Source organism: Lagopus leucura, unplaced genomic scaffold (genome assembly GCF_019238085.1).
Source record: "Lagopus leucura isolate 7727_CA_CO unplaced genomic scaffold, USGS_WTPT01 Super-Scaffold_100043, whole genome shotgun sequence".
In the NCBI taxonomy this organism is placed as follows: Eukaryota; Metazoa; Chordata; class Aves; order Galliformes; family Phasianidae; genus Lagopus; species Lagopus leucura.
In genome coordinates, this window is record NW_024962290.1 from 606,435 (window position 1) to 619,482 (window position 13,048).

General features: G+C 49.9%; 1 protein-coding gene across 1 annotated transcript; it reads right to left on the reverse strand.

Annotated features, from left to right (window-relative positions):
* Nucleotides 1-6,251: 6,251 nt before the first annotated feature.
* On the reverse strand, nt 6,252-11,275 carry TSPO2 (translocator protein 2). Its single transcript, XM_042884455.1, has 4 exons — nt 11,130-11,275; nt 9,501-9,713; nt 8,697-8,835; nt 6,252-7,665 (listed from the first exon to the last, which is right to left on the reverse strand). The coding sequence occupies exons 2-4, from the start codon at nt 9,671-9,673 to the stop codon at nt 7,483-7,485; spliced, it is 495 nt and encodes a 164-aa protein (XP_042740389.1). The 5' UTR covers nt 9,674-9,713; nt 11,130-11,275; the 3' UTR covers nt 6,252-7,482.
* Between the last annotated feature and the right edge of the window lie 1,773 nt (nt 11,276-13,048).

Sequence of the window (13,048 nt, forward strand, 5' to 3'; positions counted from 1 at the left end):
AGCCACCTGGAGCACCCAGAGCAAGAGATTGCCTTTCCTTCCCCCTGCTCTTCCAGGAGAATGAAATCCCAAATTGGAGCTTGTTGAAGTTAGTGTTACAGATGGTGTCGGTGGGAATTGAAGCCAGAAGTTTGTTCCAGATGTTGTGAAGTCAGGCTGATAATTCACAGTGGGTATCTGAGGTGCAGGACAGTTCCAATTCCACGTGCTGAGCACATTGTTCTCTAATTTTCTCTTCTTTGGCTGAATATTTAAAAAATGCTTAGCGCTCTAAGAGTGATAACACTGCTAGATAAGAGTACGGATTTTGAAAGTCTGTTGCCTTAGAGATTCTTGCAGGGTTCCTCTGTTTCTTTCCCCTTGCTTCTGCAGGGGATGCAGATGTCGGATGAGTGATTGCAAGGAGCCAAAGAATCAGACAGACTGTGAGCCGTGATGATAAACGTGTGTGCAGACCTGGAGGTGAGGCAGCACTTAGTGGGACTGGTGTGAGCTGCGTGCCAAGGACAGAGCACTTGGAGGCATTCTGGTGAAGTGCTTATTGTGATTGCTCTGAACTATTGTGGGTGTGGAACCCGTCCTTCATAAAAGAAATGAGAAGGACTACAGAGATTTTATTGACACAAGCTTTGGGTGTTTGCTTTGCTCAGCAGTGTGTCAAGCAGATCTCTCAAAGAGGCTGCGGTGGCTTGGAAGGATACTCAGGGTTTGTCTGGGCTTCCCGTGAGCTGTGAAAAGGGGGTTGTATGTTCAGTTTGGGAGGATTCTCTTCAGAAGTGCAGAATGATGTGAAATTCTTCTCACGGTTTAATCAAAGTTTGTATCAATCCCATGTGAGCCAAGCCTGGTGAAAACCTGAGCATGCCTTTCTCAGGGAAACTTTTCTGTGACATGACTTGGGGTGAATGGGAGGTGTGTAGTGATGCAGAACTCAAGTTTTAGCCAAAGCACATTGGAAATCAAAGCTCCAGCATCCTGGGTTCTGCACCCAGGAGCCCATTGTCATGATTTAGATGAAGATGAAATGTTGTGCTGTATCTGATCGAACGTTCAGGCTACGTTAGCGGGAAACAGCTTTGAGGAGGACAGGCTGCTCTGTGTAGGAATCAGAGATGTGAGCACCTGCTTTCATCTCACACCCGTGGTTCCCCCATAGCCAGCTCTCCTACAGCTTTAGAGGCTGTGCACCACCACGAAGGGATGAACTTGTTCTGCTGGGCAGATAGTTTGCCTTCTGGCTGCTTTATCGAGCCCCTTGCTAGCTTGGCTTTCTGCACTGTGAGAATCACAATACCTTTTGTAGTTCTTCATTAATAGCATCACTGGAATGTGTTCTGGGGACAGGGCACACCACCCACCCCTTCACTCCTTCTCTGTTTGCTAGTGATGAGAAAGTTGTTTATGTGATGGCTGGCATGGAGTTTTGTGACAGCAGTGCAGTGAAGGATTTGAGACGTTCCAAGACATCCTATCCGTGGAACATATATTTTCCTGGTGCAAAATTTTATTTATTTTTAAGCTGGAAATACTTTCCTGGAGAGCAAGTGTAGTGTTTTTCCTCTGCCTGGTAACTACGCTCAGATTCCAGCTCCCCTGTCCAGTTACTCTCACCTCTGACATTTTGGGAGTGTTTTTGGGGATGGGGATCCTCTCTTAATGACTGACAGCTTGTCTCTGTCTTCCCTCTGTATGTTAAACGCACCCTTCTTCACTCTGACCCACTTTTCTTTTTTTATTTCTGGAAGCTCTTGACTGTTAAGGTCCCATCTTTCCTGCAGCCTTAGCTTTCACTGGCCTGGCCCCTCCGCAGAGCTCAGGGCAGAGCTCCTATCTAATCTCTGGAATGTGGCACCGAGACTCTACCTCTATCCAGCCCTTCCCCAGCTGCTTCACAGCTCCATCTAGGGCAGTGCACTAAATAGTCACGATCCACCCCCCTGCAGAGTCTGCCTGTGCCAAAAATATAAAGGGACACCACCGAGTTGCTGTCGAGCTGACATTTTGCATTAGAGCCTTAGGAATGAAAGCTTTGATCGGTTGTATTCGGTTGTTTTTAAATGACCCTAATTCCCCTGAAGTTGTGCGTGTGTTCAGGAGCATCCATGCATGGAGCTGATGGCTGGAGCCACTGATGGAATTCTTTCCCCATCAGACGTTATGGAACAGGAGTGCTGGGGGTCCGGGTTGCAGCCATCCTCACGCCAGGACCTCCCAGCAGCACTCAGCTCAAATCACTGCGCTTCCCAACAGGCGTTGTTACCCAGGCTTCCTTCACCCTTCCTCTCCTCACTGATTCCATGCTTTATTTTGTTGCCTGTGAAGTTCATGCTGCTCTGAGAAACCCTGCGCAGCAGAACGCCTATGTGGCCGCAAAGCGCAGGAGGTCTGCATGCACCTCAAAGCTCACAGGCAGGCTGAGAGCAGAGGCCAAATCCTGCTCACCGCCAGCAGAACCCTGTGCCTCTCCCTGCTGGATGCAGCCGGTAGGGGAGGGCTGTTCCCTCTTCAGTAAATCTTCAGCAGCTGCACTTCACTTGTGGGGAAAGCTCCCGCGGAGGGACCCGACCCTGCAGAACTGGATGGGCCCTTCAGCTGCTTCCCTCTCAGCGGCACAAACCCAGGCTGTGGTTTCCTGCCTCAGCCCATTCTCCATCCTGTGAAAGATGTGTCCTACAACATCTGGCAGCCCGTCTCCCTGTGCTTCCCCGTGTTGGGGCATCGAGGCCAGAATGCCTGATCAGAGCTGTGAATGAAGAGGAGGAATAGACCTCAAAGTCACCAACCCTGCAGTAGGACTTGAAGAGCTGGGAAAGCTGCCGGCAGGGGACAGCCAGCAAGGGAAGGCTGAGCTCTGTTCTGGAGGCTGCACTCTGGCTTGGCTCATGTCTCAGGTATTAAGATCTGATCATGGGTCCCTGCAAATACAGAGCACTTTTCCCACTGATTTTAGAGACGTGGGAACAATCTGATGGTTTTTTTTTTCCCCTTTCTCATCTTGAATGAGTATCTGACAAGGAGAGTATTGTAATCCCTTGACCTGTCTGCCCAGCAGGTTATCTGCTTGTCCTCTTAATTGCAGCCCGAGCAGCTTTACTGCTGTTGAAATGGCTGCTCTGTGCTGATCACAAAGGGGCAGTGGAAGAGACCTGGCAGTAGAAGTCCCTGCCAGGAAAAGGAGGCTTTTATTGCATTCTTGGGCTGGAGGAACATTTCTGGGTAGATGTGAGAGTGAAATAAGACACTGGCTGTGTGAGTCATGGCTGAGATGTGCTCTCTATTCCAAAGGGACAGCTGGTGGCAGTAACAAAACATCTCCCTAGATACATTGTCTGGCAGCCATCCCCCTCCTGCTTTTTCCGGCTGTAACTACCGTTACGTGATAAATAAATAAACACTCACTGACAGTGATGTGCGGAGGCAGCTTTCCTTCCTTCAGCCCCTGGAGGCCCTCACCTGTCCCTTTCATTGCACTGCAGGACTGCACCGCCAAGTTTTAAGAGAAGGGGTAGGAAAACACAGATGTCAGCTGCTGCAGAATCCCACAAGGTTCAACCTGAGCAGTGCCCCTCTGGGCAGTGCTGTGAAAAGAGCAATACCTCAGCTGAAACGAGCCGTGGTGCAAGCAGAGAGAAGGGATGCTCTCACCTCCTCGCCCGCTTTCTCTTCACATCTGAACCCTGGACGTCCCTGGCCTACGATCCCCAGCACACACAGCCATTACTGCTCTCCTGTAGAGCTGAGAAGGAGTGTTACTGGGCAGGCGCTGCTGGCTGCCCAATTAACTCAAAGTCCAACTGGAAGTTAATGCCAACTCCAGGCAGCACAACCTCCTTGCTGCTGGGTGCAGTTTTCCTGGGAGCAGCCGCAGCCGTGGCTGCTCAGAGCCCGGGGAATTGATGCTCTGCTCCTCCCAGTGCTAACGAGAGGCTGTGGGAGGGCTGCTGGCCTGTCATCAGCTCACTGAAGTTTACACACAGCAGCAAATTCTTTCTAACATTTCACTCTCTATTTTAACGTAGCTCCAGACACCAGCAAGTCAATTTAAGTTCCTCCCTGCTGAAGTCAGAGTGTTTTCTGGAACAGCTAGTAAATTATTGAATGAGGAAGGGTTGGAGAAAGGGGCTGGATGGAAAGGCGCAGCGAGATTTTATTTATGGCCAAATACTGTGTATCCAGCAGGCAGAGGATGTGCCCTGTGGGCTCAGATCAAGTGTACAATTGGTTTCGTATTGAAAATGTCTTTCTGGACAGACTGGCTGAAGCCTGGAGAGAGGGGATCATCCCTGGACACGGAGATCTGAGAGGTGGCTCTTCTCTAAATGCCACGACCCTGTGAAAACTGCCACGAATGCATGGCCTTTGTCTGAGTCACTGCTTGAGCCATGTAGACCACGACATGTCCTGCGGTGTGCTATGAATGTTCCCTGACACTGGGGTGGGATATGGTATCCGTTCCATAGGCTAATTTAAGGGGCTGGACGAGCACCTTGCATAGCCACCAAGGCGATATGGATCCAGCCTGCCGGCTGCCTTGGTTTGTTTTGGCTCAGGCAAAATTCCTCCATGCTCCTTGCAGATGGGCTGGGGAAAAAAAGCCCCTCGGACAGAGAATGGCAGAGAGGAGGGCCCTGAGCTCACCGCCATGGCACCTCCAGTGAAATCCCCTCTTAGAGGCAAAATTTCACAAGTTTTGGCAGGTCAGGCTCCAAGGCACGGTTTGGATTTCTTGCATCTTTCTGGGTTCTCTTTCCTCTTCCCTTTGATTTGACTGTAGCCCAGGTCTGCAGGAGGATGCTGTGTTGCCACGTGCTTCTTCCAGCCGTCGCGTGGTCAGCAGCATGAGATCCACTGGGTAGCAGTAATAGAAAACCAGGCCATGAGGACAGGCTGGTTTTGCTCTGCACTGCACAACAGAAGAGATTTTCTGGATGGCTGACTTTGAAACATCATTAACGTTATTCTAATGCAAAGGGTTTTAGCATAGTTGTTTAAGTGGTAAATACACTAAATGATGCTTTAAATATTAATACAAGAGGGTGCTTTGCTGAATTTAAGATTGTCAATTGATTTCTTGTAATCATATGCATTACACATAGGAGCACTTGCTGGCTTTGCTGCCTGCAAGAAACTGCAATCATCAGAGAAGCTACTGGTGCATGTATAGGTGGGCTGGAAGGGAGAACTGCAATAAAGAAAAGAAGCCAGCGGTGAAAATGGGGAGGGCAACTATGAAAATTCATAAAAGTCCATCCTATTTAATTCAAAGTATTGCTTTACCTTAACAGGAAATAAAAATTAGGGAGAACGGAAAAGAGGGGGAATTCTGAAGAGTGTCCAAATAGGTGTCCAGGTATTGAATTTGGACGTGTTATTAAGCATTGCAGTTTTGTACCTATTCAAGAGCAATTCACCAGCTTACACGTAATTTAAGTGATGTTCCTCCTGTCTGCAGGGGCCGGAGCGCTGCGAGGACTTGCCTTATCCTTCCTGCTGCGCTAGATGGCTCTGCTCTGCTCCTCGAGGCTGCTCCGTGCCAACCAGGAGAGCAGAGGCGTAACGGTGCTCAGATGCCCCCAATCGTTCCTAACTCCACCGAATTGAATCTCCAGCCCAGATATTACTTTCTTCTTAGGGAGAAATAATGCATGCCCTCCTGTCCTTTGGCATGTGGAGGATGCATTGCTGTAAATAAGATGAGTAGCATGCAGTTAGATAAAGCCCAGAAGCACATGGTATTGTTTTGCTTGTTTGTTTGTAATTGGCTTATGATCTTTCTGCTGCTGCTTGCTTTGTGCTTTATGGCCCTACTTTTGCTGACAATCACATCTGCTCAATGCCCTGCTCTCACGCAGCTTTTACTCCAGGGGTTACAGCAGAACGCTCGCAGCAGCAGCCCTGAATGAAGGTGTCCTTCAGCTGCAATGGAGGAAATGGATGGGATCAAATTGACAGAACAAGATCCGTGGACAGATTTCCAAAAAGCAGCACAAATGTTGTCTGTGCTCAGCTGCTGCTGTTTGTTCCTCTTGGGCTTATCTTCCTGCCATGCTGAGCACCCAGCTCTTCCTCTTGCAGTTGTTGGGCACAAGAACATTCAGCCCATTTGCCCTTAAAACACGCTCAGGAATGAGGCCGCCTTCAGCTCTGCTGCTGATCCCCTTCTTTTGAGGGCCTGGGCGCAGCCTATGGACTCCAGATGGGATCCTTTGAGTTTTTCAGATCCCTTTTGCAAACCTAATGCCAAACTGATGAAACAAGAATAACTTGTGTTTATTTATTCTCCATTTTATTGCAAGCAAACACGATTTATTTTACATTCCCAAACCTTTGCAAATAAACCCACACACCTGAACCTACAGTCAGCTGCCAGAAAGAAGATTCCCTGACACTTTTCTTCCCATAAATTACTTCTATTGATTGAAAAATAGTAGTAAATATTTTGTGTAGAACACAACATTTTTGAGGTTCAGATTGAAGAAGATCAGTGCAAGAGCCAGAATAAAGGATGGACAAGGGCTTGTTCGTTCTCCTTTCATGCCTGGCTCTGCGGCATGGCTTGGTGCTGTTTCCCTAGGGATGCTCTTATTTTAGCCTTTCCTGAGCAATAATATTCAGGGAATGGAAATTCTGTGAGAGGAGATACCTGTAATTACACCTTTCAGAGCGCTGTCAGCAAGTTTTTACATTTTAAAGAAAAATCCTGTGTTTCTGTACTTGAACAAACCAACATTTTAAGGGCTTTCTCTCTGTTTTTGTGTCCTCTCACCCACCCAAGGCATTGATGTCAGCCTTTCGGTAAGGAATAGCACACAGAGGTGGAATAGAGGTATTTTCTCTTGGGACAAGCACTTGCATTCTAATCATTGCTTCTTTATCTTGGAGCAACACACTCAGCAATGCAGTGCTCCACAAATAGAAGTCAAAGTGCCCAGTTTCTTTCTGCAGCAGAGCAAGACAGATTACTGCCTGCTCAAGAGCTGATATATAAGAAGTTAATGGTATAAAGCACAAACCAGGTGACACGTGAAAATGAAGCAACAGCAAGAATAGCAAAAATACAGGCTCTTAAAAATGGGTGTGCATCAGTGGAGGGCATTTTTATTTGGTCCAGAAGAGATGGGATTTACCACGTGTGAACAGTTTCTGTTTTGAGGGAATGGTAGCAGGACAGAAGGAGGCCCTGGGCTGCTACCCTGAACTTCACTGGTATCAAGAGATCCTAATTTGGCTCGTGCACTTTGGCCTGATAGCAGTAAGATCTCCATACTGCTGCAGCCCCAAAACCTCAGCAGTGCTGGAAAGAAAGTTCCCAAAGCTGCACGACTGCTGTGCAAAAGCACACAGGTGTCTGTGGACACCTCTCCCTTGCACAACCACGATGAAGATGGGAGGAGGAGGTGTGTTCTGCCTATCCAAAAGTAAACCCCAGGAATTATCAGATCTTGGCGTAGTTTCACAAACGCCTTCATTTCGCTCCTGCTCTTATTCGCTCTTTCCTGTCTTTTGCTCAGGGTTGTCCTTCCAGATACGGATGGTCAGGCAGGTTGCCATGGCCAGCCAGCCCAGGTAGGGCAGCATCAGCAGCGCTGCCACCTTGTTGATGTGGTACCAGGAGCACACGGTGCCGATGGCCAGGCTGTCCAAGCACAGGATGTCGATCAGCGCCTGCAGAGCAGACAGAAGAAAATTATTGTTGTTCTTCCTCTTGGGAACACACAGCAAGATGAAAAACCCTCCTGCTACAGGTCATCACAGGATGGCCCGGGTTGGGATGGACCTCAAGGATCATGAAGCTCCAACCCCCTGCCACATGCAGGGCCACCAACCTCCCCATTTCATAGCAGCCCAGGCTGCCCAGGGCCCCATCCAACCTGGCCTTGAAAACCTCCAGGAACGGGGGCATCCACAGCCATGGAGGTTGGGAGAAGGAATAGAAACCAGGGAGACTTCACGCTGAGGATTCAGCTAGGCTGATCCTGAGCCCTAAGACCTCGGCTCTGGACTCAAATGAGTGAGACCAAACCGGGAGTGAGAGCAGTGCTGTTGTTTTGTTTGTTATCAGGTTTCACAGATTAATACACTGCTCAGTGGCCCTTCTACTGATAATGCCTATGTGGGTGCATCAGAAACATGCTCATCAGTACCAATGGCTGCTATCACTTTCTAAATGTACATTTCATCAACAGGGTGACAAAGCTGAAATGGAAACATGCCAATCTGTGCCTCTGATGTTCAGATAAATGCTTCTTGAGTCCAGCACGTGCCCAGCTCTGCCGCACTGCCATACCTTCACGCATATCCTCCTAAAGGCTCTGCTATGCACACTGTGTTGCGTTGTACTGCTCGATAAGCACAGCTGCTGTTCCCTCCCCCAGGGATGCTGCTTTGCTGCTTGCCTGGGCAGGGTGTGTCTCTCAGAAGGACTTATCTGCCACCCCGAGTCCTTAACAGGGAGATGCAACAGCTGGGCTATTGACTTTTGAATCTCCCGCCCTGCTCTGGTAGGATCCGCTATCAGAGGGACAGGAGCAGGGTGAGGAGTGGAGGGGGCTGATACCATTGCCTAGAGCCAGGTGCAGCATTAATTATAACAGAGCAAAAACTCTTCCTTCAGCTTTCTTTACAGTTGCGTAATGCCAGGTAGAAACTCTCCAAAGAGGCCCCAAACACCCAGCAGGGTGTCCAGGATACATTACCATCTTCAGGTTACGAGCACCAAAGAAGAAGGGAGGCCAAGCCCAGTTCAAGGCCAGCTGAGCCCCATAGAGGCCAAGCGGGATGATAGCTTTGCTGCTGCAGCCACCCAGGTCGTTCCAAATCAGGTAGGAGGCGTAGCTGTGAAGAGGGAAACTCGTCAGTGCTTTGCTGTCCCTCAGTGAGTAAATCCATCATGTAGACAAACTCCTCATGCGGAAGATTTGCAGCAGAGGTTTGCACGACTGCTGTATCTGCACAGCTGCTGTATCTGCGCCCCTCGCTGCTCTCAGTCCTCTCATCTCCCACACCTGCGTGGCTCACAGGATTTCCCCAGAGCAGCGGTTGTTCTTGGTGTCCTATCACAGTGCTGAGGGTGGGCTGTGTGCAGCCTGAAGCACAGCCTGGAGCAAAAGCTGAGGAGCTCAGCTCAGAAGGCAGCTCAGCTTCATAGAATCACAGAATGGCCTGGGTTGAAAAGGACCACCACGATCATCTCCTTTCAACCCCCTGCTGTGTGCAGGTCACCAACCAGCAGCCCAGGCTGCCCAGAGCCACATCCAGCCTGGCCTTGAATGCCTCAGGGATGGGGCATCCACAGCCTCCTGGGGAACCTGGTGCAGCCTGGGCGCACACAGACCCCAGCGTGAGTGCAAGGCTAACAGCTGGGAATTCCCATTGCTGGGAATCAGCATACCTGCCCTGCCCTGCTGACCCAGGGAAAAGGAACATTAAGGCAAACTGAAGAGTTTGCAATATTGCACCAGAAGAAGCGTGACGAGCCGGGGGGGCAGTGCAGCACTTACCCCATTCCGGTGTACAGGACGGTCCAAGCAACTGGGAACATTTTGCGGGGTGGGCACCATGAGGGCTTTTTCAGCTTCTCGTACCAAACAGGAGTTTCTTTCCTATTGATGAACCAGCCGAGGAAACCCCCGACGTGCGGCAGGACGGTAAAACCTACGGTGTAAGCCCACATCCTTCCCTGGCGACGTGCAGTGCTCTTTTGCCTATTGGGGCTTAAAAACAGCAATTGATCATCAGTTTGGAAATCGCTTTTTCTTGCTTTGATCTTTTCCGCTCCTTGCCTACCCTCCGCTTTAGTGGGTAAGTGTTTAATTTGTATTCAGCACTGCTACTGACTTCCCTCTGCCCAGACTGTGAAGTAGGGGTAATTATTTCTGCCGTGGTTACATTTTCCCCTTGATCTGCTGAGTAAAGTGGCTCCCGCATTATTTTCCGGGCTCTTACAAGCTCTGTGTGGCAGGGTTCACCTGAGGTGCTTATGTTCTTAGCAGACAAGGCTTCAGTTACTTTTATCATTCCTCCTCTGAATGCTGAAGTCAGACAGCGCACAACTGTGTGTGCTCACGGAGCCTACACGTCTCAGCAGAGCTGTTATCTCTCCTCTGCATGCCATTCTGAATATGAAAACCCAGACAGATCATGCCTAGAAAACCCCATCCATTCTGACTTCATCTCACTTTTTGCCATGGATTTGTATTTTAATTGAGGTCTGCAACAAGACAGTGTCCTAACAGTAAATTAAATTCTCAATGAACCTCTTTTAATCCTCCTTGCAGCCCTAGCAGACAGAAGCAGAATTCTTGCCTCCATTAACAGGTAAGCTGAGGCACAGGTTTCTTAGTTTGCTCACAGTCTAACCACGACCTGTTTGCATGAAAGGAACATATATTTAACAATTGCCTTTCCAACACAAAACAGCTCTGGGAAGAATGGCATCCAGCATTTCATTCCCCTGCTGTTATCCTCAGGAGGGCTGTGAACCCGACAGCCTCGTGCCCTTCCTCCATCTGTCTGTGTTCGCCTCCACTTCGCTCCATTAAGGAACTGAAGCTGAATTAGCATTCGTTGGAGATAAAGGATTCTCCAGGAGCACAGCAGCTCGGTGCTGTCAGCAGAAGCATGTAATGCACCTGAGCAGATGCACTTGGGGAGATTGCTTTTAGCAGTGCAAGGAGAGAGAAGGAGGCACACAAACAGCTCTGCTGCTCAGAGCACAGGCTGGGGATGCAGGGAGCAGAAGGGCAGGACCGATCTGCTCATCTGTGCAGCATTCTAACTCACAACCAAGGCTTTGCTATTGCCTGTGCTAATGGTTATTATTATCATCATCACGCTGCAGAGCTTTCCTCTTTAGAAGCTCACATCAGCCAGTCTGTATGTCAATAAGGAACAAATGCCCCCGACGCCGTCTGCCACCAACAATTCCTTCACCAGACAATTTATAGCACTATTAATGTGTCTCTGGAGGGAGAGAACCGAGCAGGCAGAAGCAAGCTGTCGCTCCTGCTTTTGGAGTGTAAACCAGCACCAGCCAGGCTGCCCAACATTCTGCAGAAGGGCTGCAGGCAGCACGGCCTTGCTTGGATATCTCAGTTTGCCTCCGTGGGGCTTGAGCCGTAAAGCCTTACCGTCTCTCACTGCCCGTCTGTGCCGTGCGAAGGAGAAAGGTCGGGCATCCGAGGCCAGCTTCTGCCTGCGCTGCTGCTGCTGTGCGAGGAGGGGAACGGCCGTTGAGTTTTGCCCAAATAGCAGAGAAAAGGGGTGTGTGCGCATCGCTGCGTGGGTCAGATTACACAGAGCCCAGAGGGGCCCTGCGTGCACCGCCTGGCCCTGGGCTGACGCTGCAGCGATGCTCGGGGTGATGTGCGGGCAGAGCACGGTGCCAAGGCGTAAGGCGTGCGGTGCTGGTGAGCTGCGTGAGAGACACGGATGAGGATCAGGCCTGGGGTAGCATGAAGTCTGGGGGTGTTGCAGGGATATGAGCTACGCCGATGTATTTCAACTGGGGATCTCAGGTTGGGCTCCTGTGGGCAGGAGGAGCTGCTGTGCCTGCAGGGAACCTCTGCCCTTGCCACTGCTGGGTGCTGCTGCACAGCTCGCTGGTCACCCTTGGGCTGAAAGTCACCGAGAAACACTTGGATCTGAAATAAGGATGTGAGAGGAGCATGTTAAATGGAAAAGGAAAAAGCTGGAAATCAATTTCCATTAGTAAGCTGTCTGCGAGAGATGGGAAATTAAACACTAATTTACTTCAGTTATGGGTCATTACCTGAATTCCATGGCCAGGAGCAGCATTGCTGGTTCCTGGCAGAATGCAGTATTACTGCTGTAACAGAACCACCGAGAGCTGCTGTTTTATTGGGCCCCGAAGAGAATTTTTTCAGGGGGAGGGAAGGAGAAAAGACAAAAAAACCCAACAACCCACATGGTAGGGGGATAGATTTTCAGCCAGCATAAATCAACCCGGTGCTATTGAGGCAGTGTTTGTACAGCATCATTACTGCTCTGAAAGAACAGATGCAACACGCGTTCATCAAGCAGAAGTCTGCTGCACATCCCAACAGGCTGCTGCTACCTCATGTGGGAGCTCAGGCCATGCTGCAAGGCAGGTGTGCCACAGCACAGCCCTGAGCAGCCCCAGTGCTCCCAGTGCTCCCAGTGCTCCCAGTGCTGGTGTGAGGTGGTGACAGCACAGTCACAGCAAACGCTGGAGCAGTTGGTAGCTGGAAGCATCTCTCCTTCCCTGGGCTGGAGCACGGATCTCCATTGCCTTTCTGCTTGGCACAAGGCAGTGGAATCCCCTGGTTATTTTGGAGTATATTATGCTGAAAGCATTATTAAAAGCTAGGCGTCAAATCATGAAGGTCTTGGTAATTTGTGAGGTTGGGGGATGATAGGTTATGACAGTAGAAGAGCAAATGCAAAGAGGGAAAATATAGCCCTGTGAGTGATATATCAGCCTTACCTGAGCTTCAGAGCAAAGAAGAAGGTAATGGTAATGAACAGATTTGCCCTGGATCACGGCAGACTGGCTCATGGCAGAGATGTCACAGCCTGGGGTGGGGGTACCACTGCTCTGGGCTTCTAAACAGTGTCTGCTGTGGAGTGAATCAGCTGATGATTAAGTCAATGGTTTCAGATCATAGAATGTCCTGGGTTGCAAAGGAGCACAGTGCTCATCCAGCTCCAACCCCTGCTGTGTGCAGGTCGCCAACCACCAGACCAGGCTGCCCAGAGCCACATCCAGCCCGGCCCTGAATGCCTGCAGGCACGGGGGATCCACAGCCTCCTTGGGCAACCTGGTGCAGCCTGGGCACACACAGACCCCAGCGTGAGTGCACAGCACTGCAGGAGGAACAAGCCTGGCTGTGAACTGGGCAGCCTTCCTTCCTTTGGCACAGAAGAGTTTCTCTTTTCTTACCCAGATTTACGTCCCAATAATTCTGCTTTGAGTCACATTACCTCATCCTGTATTACTGTAAAATTACCTCTTAGTAAAATCATTGCTATATTACATCTCACTATGCTTCTGTATATTAAAGTAATA